General features: G+C 38.5%; 1 protein-coding gene across 1 annotated transcript in view; it reads left to right on the top strand.

Moving 5' to 3' along the window:
- The window catches only part of ITIH5 (inter-alpha-trypsin inhibitor heavy chain family member 5), a gene marked incomplete at its 5' end in the record, with an annotated part of 79,809 nt that overhangs the window by 31,620 nt on the left and 27,837 nt on the right, over positions 1-20,352 (top strand). The window contains 2 exons of the mRNA XM_006772634.2: positions 9,758-9,927; positions 10,649-10,765. Of these exons, the coding sequence (XP_006772697.1) occupies positions 9,758-9,927; positions 10,649-10,765 (287 nt within the window). The remainder of the gene's footprint in view (positions 1-9,757; positions 9,928-10,648; positions 10,766-20,352) is intronic.

The following is a 20,352-nucleotide window of genomic DNA, read 5'->3' on the forward strand; positions in this document are numbered from 1 at the left end:
AGAAGCACCTCTGAGGGAAAGCCGCCCTCAAGTTCCGAGTTCTGCCCGCTGCCAGACAGTCCAGTTTCTCCCCATATGAGTCCTGGGTCCCCAGAGACTTCCCGGAACCGGAGTTCAGAGCAGTTGGGAGCTTGTGACTCCCTCCCCAGCCCCCTTCCACACGCTAGAGCCTCCGTACCTTTGCACTTTACTTCCGCAGCTCCTGACCCTCAATGTGGTTTTCTCTTTTTTTCTAGTTGTAGAATTTCCACTCCACCAGCCTTCCTGTAGTTCTGGGTGTTGACCGTCCTGTCCTTTTATTGCGTTTCTGAAGTTGTTGTAGGAGGCAGCAATCTCGGTGTTCCCCTATGCCGCCATCTTAGTTTCTCCAGGAAATTAAGTTTTAACAAAAATGTGGAGAAACTGGGACTCTTGTACATTACTGGTGGAAATGTGAAATGGTGTAGCCACAATGGAAAACAGTTTGATGGTTCTTCAAAAAGTTAAACATAGATTTAGCATATGACCTAGCAATTTTTTTTAGTATATACGCAAAAGAATTAAAAACAGGTACTCAAATATGAATGGTCATAGTAACACTATTTACAAAAGCCAAAAGGGACAAGAGTCCAAATGTCCTTCAGTGGATGAGTGGATAAACAAATTGTAGTATATTCATACAATGGAATATTAGTCATCCATACAAAGCAATGAAAAGTCCACAATGGATGAATCCATAGAGATGAAGAGCAGATTGGTGATGGCCTGGACCTGGGGAGAAAGCAATGGGGAATGACTGCTTAATGGTTACAGAGTGTTCTTTGAGGGTGATGAATATGTTCTAGAACTGGATAGAGGTGGTGATTGCACGACATCATGAATGAACTAAATGGCACTGAATTGTACACTTTCTAAGTTTATGTGATGTGAATTGTACCTCAAAAACATACAATGAGTAAACATATATTTAGGTTGTTAGACTCCCACTTCTTCAAGTGCCCTGGAAGTACTGTTTGCTTTGCTCTTCAGCAGTTAGTTATGTGTTCCTTTACATGCCTAGGAGGGCAAATAATAGGACTATGTGGAATTCAACCTAGGGCTTGCTTTTTAGTTATCTCATTCCTATGTAAGCTTCCTATAAAATGTGGACTTCAAGATGATCCTAAAGTCTGAGGAAGCTTAATTGGAAGAGAACCACTTGAAATACAGTTTCATTACCTCTTATTTTAAGATGAGGTTGGTGACACTGCAGCTGTCCTTGGGAATAGTTTGATGACCAGCCACAGGTCCTGCAAGATCAAGTCACCTCTGATTGGAGACTAACACAATGTCTTGTATTTCAGCAGATGGCCAAGAAGGGGTCAAATTGAATATGTTTTAAAATCTTACGTTTTCTTTGTTTGGTTGGTTAATCTCATGACTCTTTCTTTTGTTGTGAAGGTCTTTTAGGATTGTATTCTAGGCACCTAGAATGGTGCATGCCATATAATGGGTGCTCACTAAGTATCTACAAAATGAACTTAGGAATAATAGATGTTGGCAAAGGAAAGGCTGGTAGGTTTTGTACTCTTTCCTAGTTTAAGTTGGTTAATGTTGCCAGATCTTGGTGTAGATCATAATTTGTTGTGGAGGGATTAGAAGACAGAATTTGGTTCCAGAAGACTGATCACAAAAATCTAGAGCTCATCTTCTTTGTCAGGATTGCTGGATAAACTCAATCCTGAGTTGCTCAGTTAAAGTTGAAGTTCACATAAACAGTATGTCCCATGCAAGTATCTGTGACATATTTATACTTAAAAAAAAAAGTCAGTCACTGTTTATCTGAAATTCAAATTTAACTGGGCATCCTGTCTTTTTATTTGCTAAATCTGGCATCTTTGCCCTATTAAAGGGCTGAATTATGACTAATTGTCACCCCAGTTCCAATTCCCTGTTGCTCTGTGTTCTCCCCCGGATCCAGTGTCCACCCTGCAGCTGAAAGGGCATGGCCCTATTTGGCCTCTGTACCTTTGCCAGAAAACAATCTGGTTGTTATGTGAGGGTTTCCAGCATTGTTCGGTGCAGAAATTATTCAGGTATGAATCATTTGGCTCCATAGATGGCTTTGTTTTGTTTGGTTTTTAATACTGACATGAGAACACATTTTATCTTCTTTGTTCTGACATTGGCTGTAGTTCAGGCAGGACCAGCTATGAGCAGAATGGCTCAGAGAGACCCAGGAGGTTGTCCATCCCCCATTAACTTGACATTGGTGTGCAACCTACTCTTCTATGGAAGACCTCTTTTTGTTGCTGTCTTAGTTTGATGTGTGAGGTGGGATGTTGTCTGGGCATATGGCACTGTCCACCATAGCTGTGGCTGGAACCAGAGGTGGGTCCAGGGCATGTGACATGAGTTACCTAGAGCATCTACCACATTCACCAAAACAATTTCAAGATGATCCCTTCAAGAGCTCTTCTATTCACTCGCCCAACTACATGCCAATGTGTTAAGTCATCTCCATGTTAAATGTTCAACAAGCTTGCCTTGAGTTCTCACCATGTTCATGGCGCTGTGCTAGATGCTTGAAACCTAAAAATATCAAAGATGTTCTCACTGTACTTGAAAAACTTAGAGTTGGCAATTTTAAAAATTAAAAAAGTTTTAAATTGTGGTATAAAACACATAACATTAAATTTCTTTTAAAAATATTTTTATTTAAAAAATTAAATTGCAGTTTATATTCAATATTATTTTGTATTAGTTTCAGGTGTACAGCATAGTGGTAATCAACCATATACTTTACAAAGTGTTCCTCTTGGTATTTCCAGTACCCAATGGGCACCATACATAGTTATTACAATATTATTGACTATATTTCCCTATGCTGTACTTCATATAAGTAGAGTTACATAGTGTTTGTCTTTTTGTGAATGGCTTATTTCACTTAGCATAATTTCTTCAAGGTTTATGACAGAATATTCTTCCTTTTCATGGCTGAATAACATTCTATGGTATGTACGGACCTAATTTTGTTCATGCACTTCTCTGTTGAAGGATGTCTGGGTTGCTTCCACTTCTTGACTATTGTAAATAGTGCTACTATGAACAGGGTGTTCACAGGATTTTTGAAATTTTAATTTTATTTGGTATATGACCAAAAAGTGGAATTGGTGGGTCACATGATAATTATATTTTTACTTTTTTGAGGAATTGCTATATTGTTTTCCATATTGCTATAACATTTTACATTTGCAACAGTGCACAAGGTTTCTAATTTTTCCATATCCTCACCAACCACTTTTTATTTTCACGTGTGTGTTTTTTTAATCCTCACCTGAGGATATTTTTCCATTGATTTAAAAAATATATATATTTCATTGATTTTTTACAGAGAGGAAGGGATAGAGAGTTAGAAATATCGATGAGAGAGAATCATTGATTGGCTGCCTCCTGCACACCCCCTACTGGGGATTGAGCCCACAACCCAGGCATGTGCCCTTGACCAGAATTGAACCTGGGACCCTTCAGTCTGCAGGCTGACACTCTATCCACTGAGCAAAACCAGCTAAGGATGATGAGATCTTTTAATATTACTTTCTTAGCAACTTTCAAATATGCAATGCAGTATTGTTAACTATAATCACCATGCCCATTACTTTTTTAAAATACTTTGTTGATTTGCTTGAATCGTGTCTTTATTGCTACTATCAAAGGGTAGTTGCCCAATTATTCACAGTATTTTTGACAGCCTTATATTTAAGAAATAAATATAATAAATATGACTCCCTGGAGCCCATAGATAATTTAGTCTCTTTTCCAAGGGGAAATGAGCAGGCAGTGTTTGTTTGGAAATCCTTTTGTAAAATATCCAGGTGTTGGCTGCTTTTCTCCAACTGTAGGCAACCTCACGGCCCACAGGAAACAGAGGCCAGGAAATCCCTCTGTCAGTTGACCCAAAGGGGCGTAGCTTCCAGCTGACGTCCTTGTGTGTGGTTCTTTGCTCCTAAATACTGTCACCTTTAGACATGTTACACAGCAGTTGGCTTCCTTTTATCCCCATGTGGTTGTCTAGGAAGAGAATGTTTACTTGTGAATAAAATCCATGTTCCAAGACAAAGCTAAGGACATGCATTTTTGTTCTCTTCATTTACACAAAATGTATGAAGTGCTTTGTCATTAAAAGATAGAATAGACAGGAGGAATGTTTAATAACAGTTGTACACAAGCTTCTTAACCTTGTGTTGACTTCTTAGAGAATCTGGTGAAAGCTATGGATTCTCTCTCCAGGAAAAATAAACATGTATGCTTGTTCATGCAAAGTTCTGCATTTAATTTCAGAAGGCTTCTAACTGCATTATATTTTATAAGGATTGTTCTCTACATAAACATTCTTAAATGCCTGTTATGAATGTTTATTATGATGTGACTTTTTTCCCCTCCAAATAATGATTATTTGTTTTTACTAAGCTCTTGGGGTGTAGCGAAGCTTGTTATGGCAAAATGTAAGTTGTATGTAATCAAAGAATATTTTAAACTCATTCATTGCCTTTCAACCTAGACAGAGAAAACAAGAAGCTGCTTCTGAGGGGGAAGAGTCTGGAGGCTAGTATGTGGTCAGCACCTACCGTGCGCCATGTGCTAAGCTCAGTTCCTTCTATATGTGATCTCATGATTCTGACAGTGATTCTATGACATGGTTTACTCCAATTTAACAGTTGTGGAACTGAGGCTTAGAGATATTAAGTCAGTCATTTTGAGTCTGTCACACTCTAGAGTGTACTTTCTTCAGTATTATGTGCCTTTAAAATAAGACCTATTTCTTATTCAAAAATATGGGGCTTCAGACAGGAAGGGAGCATCATGGGGATGCTGATGGCCTGAGAAGCAGGGAAGAATGTATGGAGAAAAAGCCGTTAGTGAATCTCACTGAGGACACACCAGAGGCAGTTGCATGCCACTGGAGGTCGTCTTGCACAAGACCGATGCCTGGATTAAAATAGGAAGATGACATTAGAAGAGAGCCTCCTTCAATTCAGAGCACTTGCCACACTCCTGACCCTAACCAAGGGGCGTGAAGGAGAGAAAACCAACAGGAAGAAAAGATGTGGGTTGTTATTAGCGAAGTAGCCAGATTCTCACTCTTTTGATCTGTTCCCAACCTCGCACCCTTCATTATCTTCAGAACATATCCCGTGACTGCTGAGGGCCCTGCTAATAAGACTCACTGTGCCTATGAACTATTTTGTGGGGGGCAACAGCATGAGTCCAATTCACAGTAAGGAAAAGCTGAATAGTCTTATTCTGCTTTGAGATTTGGGTCATTAACCTCATTGGTTAAAAGATTTATTTCCTCCTCTAATAAGAAGAGGATTCTTTTTTTCTAGAGAGATTACTCTGGACTATTTTCCAGGTAACTTCTGTTGGAGGGGGATAGGGAGTGGAAAATTCACTGGGTCACTTTGACTGGTACTTAATACGTGGAACTCAGCCTCAGGGGCTAAACCTCTCGGTCAGTGACCAAACTGTGAATCAACCCACAATTTGGGCTATAAAATGAGCCCATTTAGAGGAATCTCATGAATTTTCATCATGAACTAGCAAACATCAGAGGTCAATAGGAAGCCAAAATAATAATACACCCTCTTTTTTCATGGCTTATATCAAAGAGCCTAGTCAAATGAATTATGAAGAGAGAAATTATATTTTTTAATACTCAATGCTTTTATTCAACCATGAATGGTATTAATTCAGTGTGGTTGTAAAGAGCATACCAATGAGAGAGGTTTGAAACAAGAAAAAGTAGGTACATGCTGACAGTATAAAGAGTCAAATCTAATTGCAGACATGTACAATGTCAGTGCCACACAATTACGTACATCAAAAGCACGTGACCATGTTTCTGTGCAGGAACCAGAATCAGCTGCTAAAATACTTCTTTCGGGGTCCCACCTCCAGAGTTTCGGATTCAGAATTTCTAGGTGGGCCCAAGAATTTGTGTTTCCAGCAAGTTCCCAGGTGACACTGATGCTGCTGGTCCAAGACCACATAGTTAGAACTTCTTGGCACCATCCTTGCAGGCGACTGAGTCACCCAGGGTTGGCTCTGAATACTTCTAAACAGATGAGTTGGGATAGTGACCTCTGCCAACAGGACATCTTACATAGAGCTTTTACTGATACTGCATGAAAGTGCTTCTGGGTTCTGCCAGCTGGAATTACTCTGAATATACCTAATCTGTTCTGCTATCCAACTCCTCAATAACTTTAACTTTTTAAAAAGTTGTGGTATACATAGAATAAAGTATATACATCTTCTGTGTACACCTTGAGTAATTTTTACATATGTATATACCTGTATAACTACTTCCAAATCAAGAATAGAGTATTTCCACCACCCCAAAGGCTCCCTTATACTCTTTCCTAGTCAGTCCTCACCCCCCGCAAAGCTAACACTGTTCTATTCCAATTGCCATGTATAAGTTGTGCTGCTCTTAAGTTTTATGTAAATGGAAAATGGAGAATATGCACTCTCTTTATGTTACGTTTTACTCTAAATGATTGTGAAATTCAACTACTTTGTAAATAGCAGTAGTTCTTTTCTTTTTGTTGCCTGTAGTATCCCAAGTTTGACATGATGTATTGTCTTACATTTAATTCCCTGGCCCTTCCCCTATTTTAGATATTTTAGGTTCATAATAATATTAGCTAACACAACTGCTTACCATGAATCAGAATAACACTAAATACTTTACATCACTTAATCTTTTCAATAGTGTGAGTTAATCCATTTTATAGCTGAGATACCCCAGGCTCAGTAACTTGCCCAAAGTCCCATAGATAATAAGAGGTAGAGCCAGTACTACTAGTAAATTCAGGTCCTTCTCATTCATTCATGGTCCTGAGTTCTTAGGAAGTGTATTATCAAGCTGCTCACTCTTGGTGCTTTACCAATAATCACCTATGAAATGATAGATTGACTCCGGAGAACAGCAAATTTCCTTCTATTTCAAGGACCATTTCATTATCAGCCTCTTTTCCTTCTTCCTGCCTACCGAGGCTCGCATTTGTAGATGTGCATTGAGAAATTCCCAACTCCTTCTTCAGATGAGCAAATCTGTTGAAAGCATGTGCTCTTCCATACAGTTGTCTTTCTACAGGAATAAACTTTCCTATTTGCTAGCTCTCTGGTCATTCCCAAAATTTCTGCCCTTGATAAGTAGAAATAATAGTAGACTCAGTTTGCTCTGTGGTTCCTGTTAAGGTTATGTTACCAGGAAACCCCTGGGTGGGCTCTGGCTGCCTGTCGCTGTGTCCAATAACAAAGGCAGGGTTGGATCATATTAGGCATTTATTGAGAAGGCTAGCCAACCAAGAAGACTGGTGCTTACATGTATCAATCCTGATACATGATTCAGGGGACGGCATTATAAAAAGGAAGGGGCTGAGGTGTGGAATGCAGCTATGTGCAGGCTTGGGGGTCTGCAGATGTCAGCTATTGTAATTAGTCATCAGGCGATGAGATGATATTGATAAGATGATGGTTTGACTCCTGGTGGGTCGGCCTGACCATGTTTATCGGTTCTGCTTGCTGGATTCACAACTGAGTCACCTCCTCAATTGCTTTGCATAGGCCTTGAAAAGGAAACTTTAAGAAAAACTTAACCCCCTATTCATATTTAAGAAATTTAGCCACCTATTCACATAAGTATATGTGTTCTAAGATTTTTAAAAAATATGATTACTTTTCAGATTAACTTAGATGCTCTATCTATTAGATTATAAGTCCCCCCTATCAGTTATACCTAACTTGTTGGTGAAAAATAATTGTCTATTCTGTTGAAGGAAATGTTTAAACTTCCTTTTATTTTAATATCTAGTAAAATTTAGCAGAAGGAAGTTTATTCTTAAAAACAAATTACCATGGGTAAATTATGCCTCATTTCCTTTTTTATTTTTTTAAATAAGGATGGAAAATTCCTGGTCAGCTTTATGGTATTCACTTGAATAGATTTTAAGATAGATGCTTTACAGCAGTCTTAAGCCTGGTTTTGATTCAGTATCTAGATAAAACATCTCCACATGCACTGATGTTTATGAATTCTCTAATTTATTTTCACATTTATTGTGTAAACAGATCTCAAAAATTTGGATTTCTGTTGCTAAGTATATAAACATGGTGGTGTTTATATTTGTAAAAGTGGGTTGTCTGTGAACTGATTCTTTGTTTTCTAACAGGAAGTAAAGGTCAGGGGTAAAAAATGGGATGGATTTGCTTAATGTCATCTAACTAATTTTTCTTAAATCACATAAAATACATTCATCTGTTTACCTTTCTGAAATTCTAATTTATAGCCTAAGATTCATGCTGGGAAAAGCTTTGGGAAAGTGGGGAAAGCTCTGAGTAAGTTTGTTGGGTTTTGTTTGTTTGTTTGTTTGTTTGTTTGTTTTTAAGAGCCACAAACTTTCTGGACAAATAGTATGGTAGGGCAGCCAAATAACTGGTGGGGGAAAGGTTTTCTTTATGGAAGAAGTCCATATGGAAGTAATGATAGAATCAGAAACCCCCTTTACAATTCTAATGAAATAGTGGGTTTAGACCAACATTATCAGCAGTTGATAATACTGTTAAGTGAAAGTTTGATGAGGAACTTCATTATGGGTGATCAGATTTCCAATACCGGAACCAACCATCAATCTTGCCATCACTAAAAGTAGGCAAGTTGATATTATGTACCTTCTGATGTGATAAAGTAGTAAGTACATCACCTATGAAGTGTTCTTGCAAATAGCATTGAACCAGAGTCTAACCAAGCCTTCAGCTCTACCTACCGGAACACAAAGAAATACAGGAGATTGAGCTGTGGTGCGAGCCTCAATAGATTAGGCTCTCAAGGGAAATTTTAAAATCCTGAGGCCCAGGCTGTGTCCCAAGCCAATTAAATGAGCTCTTGACTTGGGCATCAGTATTTTTTCTAGCTCCCCCAGATGTTACAGCACAAACCAAGGTTGGAAACCAGGGAAATAGAGCTGCAAGTTAAAAGACAGGACAAGAAAATAATCAAGAAATGCAGAATGTGAGAAACTTTGTAGAACAAATGACCAGTGTTTTATAACACATATATTAACTAGTAGTAGTAGAAAAAAGGTGAGGGTAGGTGCCACTTATAGATTAAGAGAGACTTAAGAAACATAAACCAAATGTGATGTTGGGACTTTGTTTTGATCCTAATTCCAACAAACCAAACATTCCAAGACATTTTCTAAAGAATCAGGAAAATTTTAATACAGATTGAGTATTCAGCTATAATAAGGGATTGACTATTAATTTTGTTACTTGTGATAATGGTCTTGTGGTTATGCAAAAAAAGGTTCTTATAGTTAGAGATTCACACTGAAGTATTTATGGATGAAATATGATGTCTGGGATTTGTCTTTAAAATACTCTATCAAAAAATGGTGAGGTGATACATAAAAATTGATACAAAACATTGGCAAATAGTTGATAATTATTAAAGTTGGGTGATAGGTCTATGGGGTTCATTTTACTATTCTTTCACTTTTGTGTGTTTAAAAAATTCTCACAAGAAAAGATGAAAAAGGAGGCACGAAGGTGAACTATATGATAGCATATCTCATGCATCAAGATACATTATCAGTATGAAGTCTAGGAATTTCATGTGGAAATAAACCCATGATAAAATGAAGTCTAACCTTCTGTGTCACTGTAACACAATTTCTCCCCCACAGGAAAATATTTATATATTTAGTGATTAATTATGTCTATATTTTGCATGCAGATGATGCTGGGCCACCTCCTTCTACAGTTATCAACCAAAATGAAACTTTTGCCAAAGTCATTTTTAAGCCTAGTGTGGTTCAACAAGCAAGGATTGCCCAGAACGGTGTTCTGGGAGATTTCATCATTAGATATGATGTCAATAGGGAACAGAGCATTGGGGACATCCAGGTAAGGGGTTTGTTGCTACTATTTTATGTTAGTTGCTTAATACTTTTACTTAGACTCAGAACTAGGAATTTCAATACTTATCTAAGGGACGGGGATTTTCTGATTCTTAGGAAATATGTTTTAACCCAAAATGTGTCTCCCAGGAGACAAGTGGTACTCCCTAGCTGGAGGCTGAGGGTACTGTTTCCTGCTGCAGTAATCTGGAGAGCAAGTGAAATCTACAATTTTCCCTGTGCTATGTTAGATGGCATTAGAATTTTAGTTCTTCTTAAATTTTAATTAAAAGAGACTGGTCCCTGACTCATTTCCATTTAGGTTTTATTGCTCCAGAGACAGTGTGGGAATGTTAAAATGTATTAATGTGCACCCAGAATGTGGACAACCTCCTTGACATCTCAATTTGTAAGATGCTTGGTAAAAACCAGATAATTAAGGAAGCAGGATTCTCAAGTGGCAAGAGGCAGAAGAGGACAATTCAAATCAAATTAGTCAACATAGCCAATAAGATGTGAAGGGTTGATTTTATCCTTATACAGATTAAATTAGCAATTGGTTCTTTTGGAAGGATCAAGGCCCTGAGTACTTTTGTTCTGGGTGTGGAAACTGACCAGAGATGCTGTTTCATGCTACCTTTGATGTTTAGAAGTTCCATAGACTGTCCATTTTAGTTTTTCTACTTATTCTGGATACTATCATTTTTACTTTCTTTTCCCTGCACCAGGTTCTAAATGAGTATTTTGTGCACTACTTTGCCCCCAAAGACCTTCCTCCTTTACCCAAGAATGTGGTATTTGTGCTTGACAGCAGTGCCTCCATGGTAGGAACCAAACTCCGGCAGGTGAGTGAGTGTCAAATGCCCATTTTTTTCCTCTCTCAGTTTTGCCTGAGACAATGATGTGGATAAAAATTAACTGATGCCAAATGTCTGCTTTATCATCCAGCTGTTGCTGCCTATAGAGGACATTCCTGATCTGATTCAGTTAAACCATTGACATAAATTATCATCTCCACATGGTGGTTTTCAGAGAACAGGGACTTGCTATAGAAATACCTTGACATAAAGGGGACTGGCAGAGTGGATAATGTGAATGGGACAGGACTATACAGCACCATTGTTGGTGGAATGATTCTATTTGGTAATGATGTCCTTTTAGAACAATGGAATAGATTAATTGGAAGTCCCCTTGACCTATTCTTAGAGCAAAGGACTTGTACCTTAATAATTCAGGACTGATATTCTCATAATATTTAGCATGAATATTAAAATTCTAGGGATGGAAGGGACATCAAGGGGACATGTAGTCTATACTGAAAATTTTCATTAATTTGAAAATACAACTATTTACTTTTTTTTTTTACAAACCACTTACCTTATTCTAGTATCCTAAATATCAGAAATTTGCATTTATAATGTATTTTCAACTCACATAACACAAGACAGAAAGAGCTCCTGACTGCCAGAACAACTAATATTTTTGATGAGCTACTGTACATATTTTCTCTGTTATTACTTATAAATGGTTTCTTTGGCCATTTGTATTTTTAAATCATGCAGTATAATATATTGATCTTCTCTTAATAGCATTTGATTTTCCTTTATCCCCAAATAGTAAAAGAATATATTCCAAAATGTGATATAAAGATTGGGTTTAACTATTTTCCTTTAGAGGATAGTCAAATATAATTTCCAACTAATATAGGGGGAAGATAACCTCACCTGGAAGTCAGCTTCTTGTGGTTCTTCAAAATCATATTCTTGAACAGATTCCAGCTGCTGATGCCTCCATTTTTATCGCTTCTCTTCCTTTTCACATCTCTGACCTTCCATCTGAGGTTATTTTTCTTTGCCTGAAGAACACTCATTGGTCTCTTTTACAATGTAGGTCTACTGGTAAAGAATTTTGTCAGCATTTGTTTGCCTGGACGTTATTGGTTTCAGTCCCATTGTTGAAGGATACTTTTATTGGTATGAATTCTAGGTTGACAGTGATCTTCTTTCAGTCCATTGAAGAGAGATTCCACTGTCTTGATGTTGAAAAGTCATTTCTATTTTTAACTGTTGTTTCTTTAAAGGTCACTTTTACTGTCAACTTCTTTTAAGAATTTTCTTTTTGTCTTTAGTTTTCTATTGTTTTAATATGATGGTTCTAGGTGTGAATTTCTTCTTATTTTTTATTCCTGAAGTTCCTAGGGCTTCATGAATTTGTGGATTCATAGGAAAATCCCCAGCTATTTTTCTGAGATTGCTTTGTCTTAACTTTTTTTTCTGGGATTCCAATGCTAGGTTCCTCTCTCCATATCCTCTATGTTTGCCATGCTCTCTTCTATTTATTCCAACTTTTGGTTTTCCGTATTTCATTCCAAACCTATCTTTCAGGCCACAAATTATTTCTTCAGGTATGTTTGATCCACTGTTAAACGAATCCATTGAGTAATTTCAGTCATTACACGTTTTTCAATTGTAGAATTTCCATTTGGTTCTTTTTCAAATCTGCTGTCACTTTTTAGACTGTTCAGTTATTTTTCAAAATTTTTAATTAAAAGAAATCTCAAGCACAGTAAACATAGTTATTTGAAAGTCTGTACTTTGTTATTCTAAACTTTGTAGATTCTTAAGAGTTGTTTTTATTGTTTCTCATCTCTCATTTTGTGACTGGCTATCTTTGATTGCATGATGGACATTATATTTAGAAAACTGTGTGTAGAAATATTTTGAGGCCTAGGATGAAGATCTATGCCTCTAGAGAAAGTTTTAGGGCTTGAGTTTTTTTCTGGGTGGCCTAAATGGCTCAAAGCTAGATTGCACTCCTTACAGAAGCTGGTTTATTTCTGTTTTGCACAAAGTATAGAAGGTTTACTAGAACACCTATCATTTGATGGGCTTTGGATCTCAACTTTTGAATTTATAAACTACAAACTTTAAATAATATAAATTATAATGACAATTTCTGTAGTATCTATTTCAGAGCTCAAAAAAAATTTACATTATTTCCCAATAAACATTAAGAAAACACCAAAATGGTAAAACTGCATGGTCAGTTCTACTGCAACTTCACACAAAGACCATTAGTCACCCAAAGCCACAGCAGCTCTTTAGGTGCCTGAGTTATTTCAGGGTTTAACCTCCAACCCAGTCCATACCAGTGCACAAGATCTCCTTCCACTTCTGATGGGAGAACTACCAAAATTTAATTTTACTAAATAAACTCCAGAGAGATAAATCCTGTCCCAAGTTGTACAGAGAAATACCAATGAACTAAATTGAGGTCTCCTAGACTTACCATTAATGATATAATACTTTGAGTAATTCTTAAAAATATGGCATGGAACATTTTGAACATACTAGACATTGTGCTAGGGGTATTACATGAATTATTGAATAAAATGATATTTAATTTCTATAACAACTTGGTTGTAAAAACGGAGGGTTTGCAAAGGTAGATACTCACTAGTACATGGCAGGGGGAGACTTCAAAGCCAGGTTTGACTCTGAAGTTCATAAATCAAATCACAAGGCTACGGAGTCTCAGTGCAAGCAGTGGTGTGAGGAAGCAGCCCTCTGTATGCAATGATAGAAGTACAAATGAGTACAGGGTCAGTGCAGTTTGACATTTCAAAACCCAACCGTGAAGGCTGCCTTTCAGGAGCGATTTCCTTGCATTGTGCAAGAGCATTGTAATGCTAGATGTCACTCCTTTGTTATTCTCCCCTCTTCCTTCATTCCTGGATATTAAAATCCCATTCCTTGCTAGGCACTGAAAGTCTGGCACGCACTCTGCTGGCTTCTAAGCTACAGCATGGCCTCTTTCCAGGAGAACTACCCAAGAACAGCCAAGCACATGTCAGAAGCCTCTACGCAATTTCTAATGCTCATTGCTGCCTTGAGTGGTTTTGAAAACTGCTGACTATTTTAACAGCTCTCCGCTTCTCTAAGGCCACAGCACTGAGTGAAAAAGCTTAGTTGGCTCTCTGCAGACTTTTGTATGCAATATCATGTACACTGGTGAAGAGGAAAATTTGGCAACATCAGAAATTAGTCATAAGTCCCCTCAAATGCTATGAAGGCTCATTCACTGTTATACTGGAAGTTCTTGGCTCCACTCATCTCTGATAGGCTTGAAATACTTTACTGTACTCATCATAATGTAGGTCATAGTTGGTATTTAATAATTATGTGAACAATAGATTTATTTATTTTGTAAAGATTATATAACCTTAAAATGTATACGCAGTAAGGAGTATACCAGTACCTGGGAGCACCCAAAGCTGTGTGCATCTGGCGTTTTCTGGTTCTGATCTCAGTGGGAATGTGAGCCTGGAAGCCAGACTTAACCAGCTGGGGGACAGATACCTCCCTGACAGCCACACCCTCCCACCCTCCCCCCGCCCCCAAGTTGCTGCACATGGCTTGGCTCTGTTGGCTCTGTTTTCTTTCCCATGTGCTTTCGCTGATGAATGTGCTATGGTGCTAGTAGGGTCAGGCAATATTTCTGCCTCCCAACTTGAGTTTGTAAAGCTTCTCAGTGAGAAGGGAACTGAGAAGAGCAACAACAACAATAACGAAATGTGATAGGGCAGAACTTTTATTGTTAGTTGGATTTTTAAAGCAACTAACCAGCAAACACACATGTCCTCGGGAACGTTAAGGAGAATACATGTCTATTAGGTGCATTTTTCCTTAATCAAGGTTTACATGTTCGTCTCTTTCTTTTTCCTAATCTGTATAAGTAGCTCTACTACTTTCATCTGCATATTAAGGATCTTGGCTAAGGGTCCCTCTTTGGCAACCCAGCAGGGACTAATGCATCCTTTACCAGATGCCTTCATGTTGTAACTTTCACAGACTCATTCTCATCATCTGTGCCACTCTCTGCCAATTCTAGATTCCCATGTAGCTTTTGGAAGGTTGTCTTCTGTCCTCCATTTAATTTAGTCAACAGTTTTAGAGGGTAAAGAGCAAGCATAAAGTTTCTTATCCGTAACTGCCAAATTGAAGTCAGGGGGAATGGGAACTGGATGGAGAAGTGCCACCTGAAGGCTGCTGTGTTTCCTGCACTGGCTTATCTCATGCTTCAGGGTGCCAGTTTCTTCTTCACTGTCCAAAATTGGGCTTCCAACAGCTATTTGGACATGCTCTATGTAGCCTGACAGGCAAACAGTCTATAAACTCTATGGATTTGGGCACCAACTTGTTTTTTATCATCGTGGTACATATCCCCAGATCCTATACAGTAGGTGATGATGTTAGTTGAAAAACATACCAGCACATAAACATTAAATGTCACATGCATTTTTAAGGCGCAGAAGATGCCATTGAGGGACTAGTACATATCAAGCACTCTAAAAGTTTGGCATACATGTTTCATGTAATCTTTTAGCAATCCAATGAAATGTTATTCCTGTTTATAAATGAGAAGGTGATGGGCAGGAAGGTGCCATAACTATGCTAAAATACACAGTTATAAGTAGAAAAACTCATAATCATGCCCACTCTACCCCACTGTAAAGCTCTTCACCATACATTCTGCACTGTAAACTCTAACATAACTTCAGACCACCTGTTAAGCTGCCAGGCTCTACCTGTTCTTATGCCAAGTGACATGATGTGGAGTGCTGCCCATCTCAGTGAGTGCACACAGAAGTGAGCTGCCCTGAGAGGCCTCAGCCAGCAGCTCGGTGTTGTGAAAAGTGAATGGACCTGTTCTGTGCTGATGCACACAGTTAACTATTAGTATTTATTGTTTAACGTTAAGCACCGTGGGCATGTACAGGGATGCAGGCTTCTTTCCCCTTTATGATTTGGACTGGAGAGCTGAATGCAAGCATGGTGATGGTGCAGGTGTAGAGTGCAGATGAGGTGGGTGACTGTGAGGTCTAATGATGTCTAATGGTATATTCATCCTAGCTGTCCTCTTCCAGAGCATGTGGATCTGCCACATTTTGAAAGGGAGGATGCTGGAATAGGAATAGGATATGGAGAAAGTAGCTTGAAGTGATAGGGAACAAAGGGAGGCAGTCTGAGGTCCACTGAGGCACCTGGAAGAATTCCAGACAATGACAGCAAAACCCAGAAGGGCCTCAGAGTGTTGGGATTTGGTCAGGAGGCAAAGCTCCCTGAACAGAAGGAGGAGCTCAGCAGAGGAGGGGTGCAAGCATAACAAACGAGATCGTGTCTAAGACATTTGGAGGGCCTCTGGAGGTAGGCACTACATGGCTATCGTACATATAAAAATGGACAACATAAGGTTTGGGCACTCCTGCATCACCTTTCCAGGTCACAGGCTTTGTAGGCATCTGACAGCATGGCTCCAGTTGGCAACTGAAATGTCCAGCTTCCCCCGTTCCGGATTTCTAGAACAGGGTCAGCAACTTTTTCTGAAAGCGCAGGGAGTAAAATATCTTAATCTTTGCAGGCTAAATGGTCTCTGTCATCACTACTCAGCTCTGCTATTGTAGCACAAAGGTAGCCATAAGCAATTAGCAAAGAAATGGGTGTGTTATGTTCCATTAAACTGTGTTTGTTACTAAGAGGCAGTAGTCTGGATTTGGCCCCCAGGCCATAGTTTGCTGGTCTAGAGTGATAACTGTTTGTTATATGCCTAGAGATCATTTCAGTTGATGGTATTTATTCTCATCTACTGAGCTGCTCTTGCCCAAACATTGCTACTAGTAGATGTATTTTAGAAATACATTGCAAAATACAGATCTGGGACTTGGGGTGGTGAACAGAAGGCAATAGGGAAAACTGTTGTTTTTTCACTCTGACTCAGAATATGAGGAAATAAATGATGGACAGAGGACACACTATTTTTCCCTGAGGCCACCAATGAAAACTTGGAATTTTGTTTAAAGAATTTGCTTCTTAACAATTATAATATACATTATTTAAAATAAATTGGAGGTACCCATTCAGAATTTTTTGTTGAGGCAGTTAAGGTTTACCCAAATGAGGTTATGTTTAAAAAATGTTGAGGATCTCTGAATGAAGGCTTTATGTGGCTCTCACAGAAGGAAGAAATGAACAATGTAGAGCTTTGAATACTCCTGCTTTATCTGTCCAGGTTGCAGGCCTTGTTTTCAGCTTCTGAAACCATCGAAGAGCCTAGCTTCCCCTTTCAAATGGCTTCCTAATTTTGCACTCAAGTCTGGAATGGAGATGGGCAGAATTTCTCTGTACAGGGCTAGATAGGGCCCCAAAGGAAACTTTGGCTACAAGTAACAAGGAGATAAACTGTATAAATCAAAGAGAATTGAATGAGATAACAAATGTGGAAGTGCTTATCAAAATGTCTGAAAGCGGAGTCATTCCTGGGACGCCATCCCCTTGGCTGGCTGATTGAAACTGGCTGATTGAAATTCCTAAGAGCTGCCATGCCGATATGGCAGCCACCCCTTCTCTTCCTCAGGACACCTGACTCGCCCCCCTGAGGATCCCATCTTGGCTGTAACTCTAGCCTTCAGAGTCTCAAAGAATGAAATAAATATTGATTATGTGCTATGGGATAGGTACTAGGTGTAGGAGATACAAAGATAAATAAAAGACAACCTTTCCTATCAGGAGGTCTGGAGGAAAAGGAAAGTCATGTGAAAATCATAGGCAACGTGCTACTATGACAGAGATATAGTCAAGGTACATTGGGAGTGCTGACCTATTGTTTTTATGGGTAGAGTAGGGAATACTGAATGCTTCTCAGAGGAGGGGATAGTTGAGTGAGTCTGTGGTATTTTAAAAGTTAGTCAAGTGGGAGGGATAAGAAGGGGGGAGAATGGCTAGCATGTGCAGAAACATGGAGGCAGGAGACAGTGACATATAAGAAAAGCATCATATTAAAGTCACTTTAATTAAGGAGCTTAGGATTTTGCTGCAAAAAGAAACATGGAACACTCATAGGTTAGTCAAATCCAACCTGCCACGTAGATGGTGGGAAGAATTTTAGTGAGGGGAAAGAGCTTGAGGTAGTCAGCAAAAGATTTATGATGGAGGTTGACATAGAAACTGGTTTTTGAAGATGGGATACAATTTTCTGGGCAGGAAAGGAGGGAATGAATTCTTGGTTGGGGAAAATCATGAAGAGAGGCATAAAACAAGAATGACTATGTTATAGTTGAAAAGTTCTGGCAATATTTTGAAAACCATCCTGATATGAACATTTAGAGAGGCAGGCAGATTACAGCGAGTGCATGGCTGAGCTGGTAAGTAAGCAAAGAGCACCACACATTCTATGAATGAAAAGGGAACAGAGAAGTAAAGTGGTGAGCACCTGAGATAAGTGATGGTTCCCCAGGAGAGGTGCCAGTCTCCATGTCCTAAGGCCTGAGGTTTTAACACCCACATGGAATGAGGATGAGAGCTTGTGCCCTTAGAGGTGGGGAGTTGAGTGAGACCCTTGCACAAAGCTAGTTCCTTTGAAGAATGGCACCCTCAGTGACTTGGTGGATGAAGAAAACTCCTACCATCTCTACTCTGGACCCTCAAGCTCTCCAGAATCTTCACTCGTCCTGTCTGATGGAGGCTGACTTCACTTCCTCTAAATATTTTCCTACATATACAGTCTACAGGTGCTGATAATTGTTTCCTATTTAGCATGACTTTTTCACAACCTCTTCAAATCTTTCTGTAATGTTCTTGATGTTTGTCAAGGCATATCCTGGGGAGAGGGGAGTTATAGTGAGTGGCATATGGAGCACTTACAGCAGGGAAGCAGGAGTCATGAGAACTCATATATAAGGGAAAGTTGAACAGGGCATAGGACAGCCAGGGAGCCAGCCACACAAAAAAAATAATAAAATAGAAAAATATCTGTAGAATGAAACAGTCAGGGCTCCAGAAACCAAACATGCAGTTAGTTGGGCAATATGAACTTCAGGATTCAGACCAGGCCCTGGGGACCAACAACTCAATCATGTTAGTCAGAAGATGAGTCAGAACATGGCTAAAGGACACCGATTGCAAAGGAGGACTGTACTGGTAAACTCAGGTGAACTTCTCTTGGTCAGCATCCTCTTATTTACTTACTGTTAGAGCTGATGACTGTCTGGAGCCTAGAGAGAGAGGCGGTAAGGCTCTATTCTTGGTTCTATTCCAGAGTGAGAAGTATAAGATCAACAGTGAGGGCAAATCCTGGTTAAGTACTGTTGTTCCATGTGAAGAGAAGTGAAAAGAAAACTGTTTAGAGTCTTGTGTTATTTACACACCAAGCATGAAAAATAGATGTGCTTACTATGTCATAAGAAGCAGACATGTTATTGGCAAACAGCTTTTTAGAAAAATGTACAATGACATTATTAAGTAAATGTTTGATATACTTGTCAAGTAAAGTCAAAACATTAGGTAATGAATCTTCATATTAGCCAGAATGATAACATGAGAGAGAATTTGCTTCTCAAGTTAGAATAATATTATTTAAACACAAAACTAGCCATAACCGGTTTGGCTCAGTGGATAGAGCGTCGGCCTGCGGACTGAAATGTCCCAGGTTTGATTCCGGTCAATTGCGGGCGCATTCCCAGTGCAGGAGGCGGCTGGTCGATGTTTCTCTCTCATCGATGTTTCTAACTCTCTATCCCTCTCCCTTCCTCTCTGTAAAAAATCAATAAAATATATTTTAAAAAAATAAACACAAAGACTAATGAAATTTAGTTATGTTTACATTGTAAAAGATGTTTTAATATTTTATTATTCAGCTTTTTTTTTATAGGTAAGACTAAATTTAGCCAGAATGGAGTCTTTAACAAGCATTCTCTTTTAAAACCTATAACGGAGTAATATTGGTATTTAGATCTGAACCTTTACTAAAAAGGTGCTTTTCTTTTGATTTGAAGAAACAACTATCTTATATTTTCACACAGATTGTATAAGCATATGTAAATAGGTAATTAGGACCAGAATTGCAATATAATCTAGCACAGTACTGCATTAAAAGACCATTTGAAATTAGAACTCAAACAGTAAATGAAATTATAATAGCTTTAAAATAATATATTTTTGAATACAGGAGCACTATGATTTTCTTAATTTAGGAAATATGCTCTTTATAGTTTGTGAACATTAAAATATGGAGGCTAAAGAAATAAATTTTTTTTCTATATTTAGTTCCACGTGAAAATTTAACATTTAGCATTTACTAAATTGTTTTAAAATATTGGAAGATATGATGACTTCAATCCCAAATTTTCCATGTCTATAAAGAAGCTTATTCATTTCTACCCTTTCTAAAAAACAACAGTTTGAGCAGTAGAAAAAATGTTTCTTTTTCTTTTTTAAAAAATATTTTTTTATTGACTTCAGAGAGGAAGAGAGAGGGATAGAGAGATAGAAATATCAATGATGAGAAAGAATAATTGATCTGCTGCCTCTTGCACATCCCATACTGGGGATCAAGCCCGCAACCTGGGCATGTGCCCTTGACCAGAATTGAACCTGGG

The sequence above is a fragment of the Myotis davidii genome, unplaced genomic scaffold, assembly GCF_000327345.1.
Source record: "Myotis davidii unplaced genomic scaffold, ASM32734v1 scaffold544, whole genome shotgun sequence".
NCBI classification, from domain to species: domain Eukaryota; kingdom Metazoa; phylum Chordata; class Mammalia; order Chiroptera; family Vespertilionidae; genus Myotis; species Myotis davidii.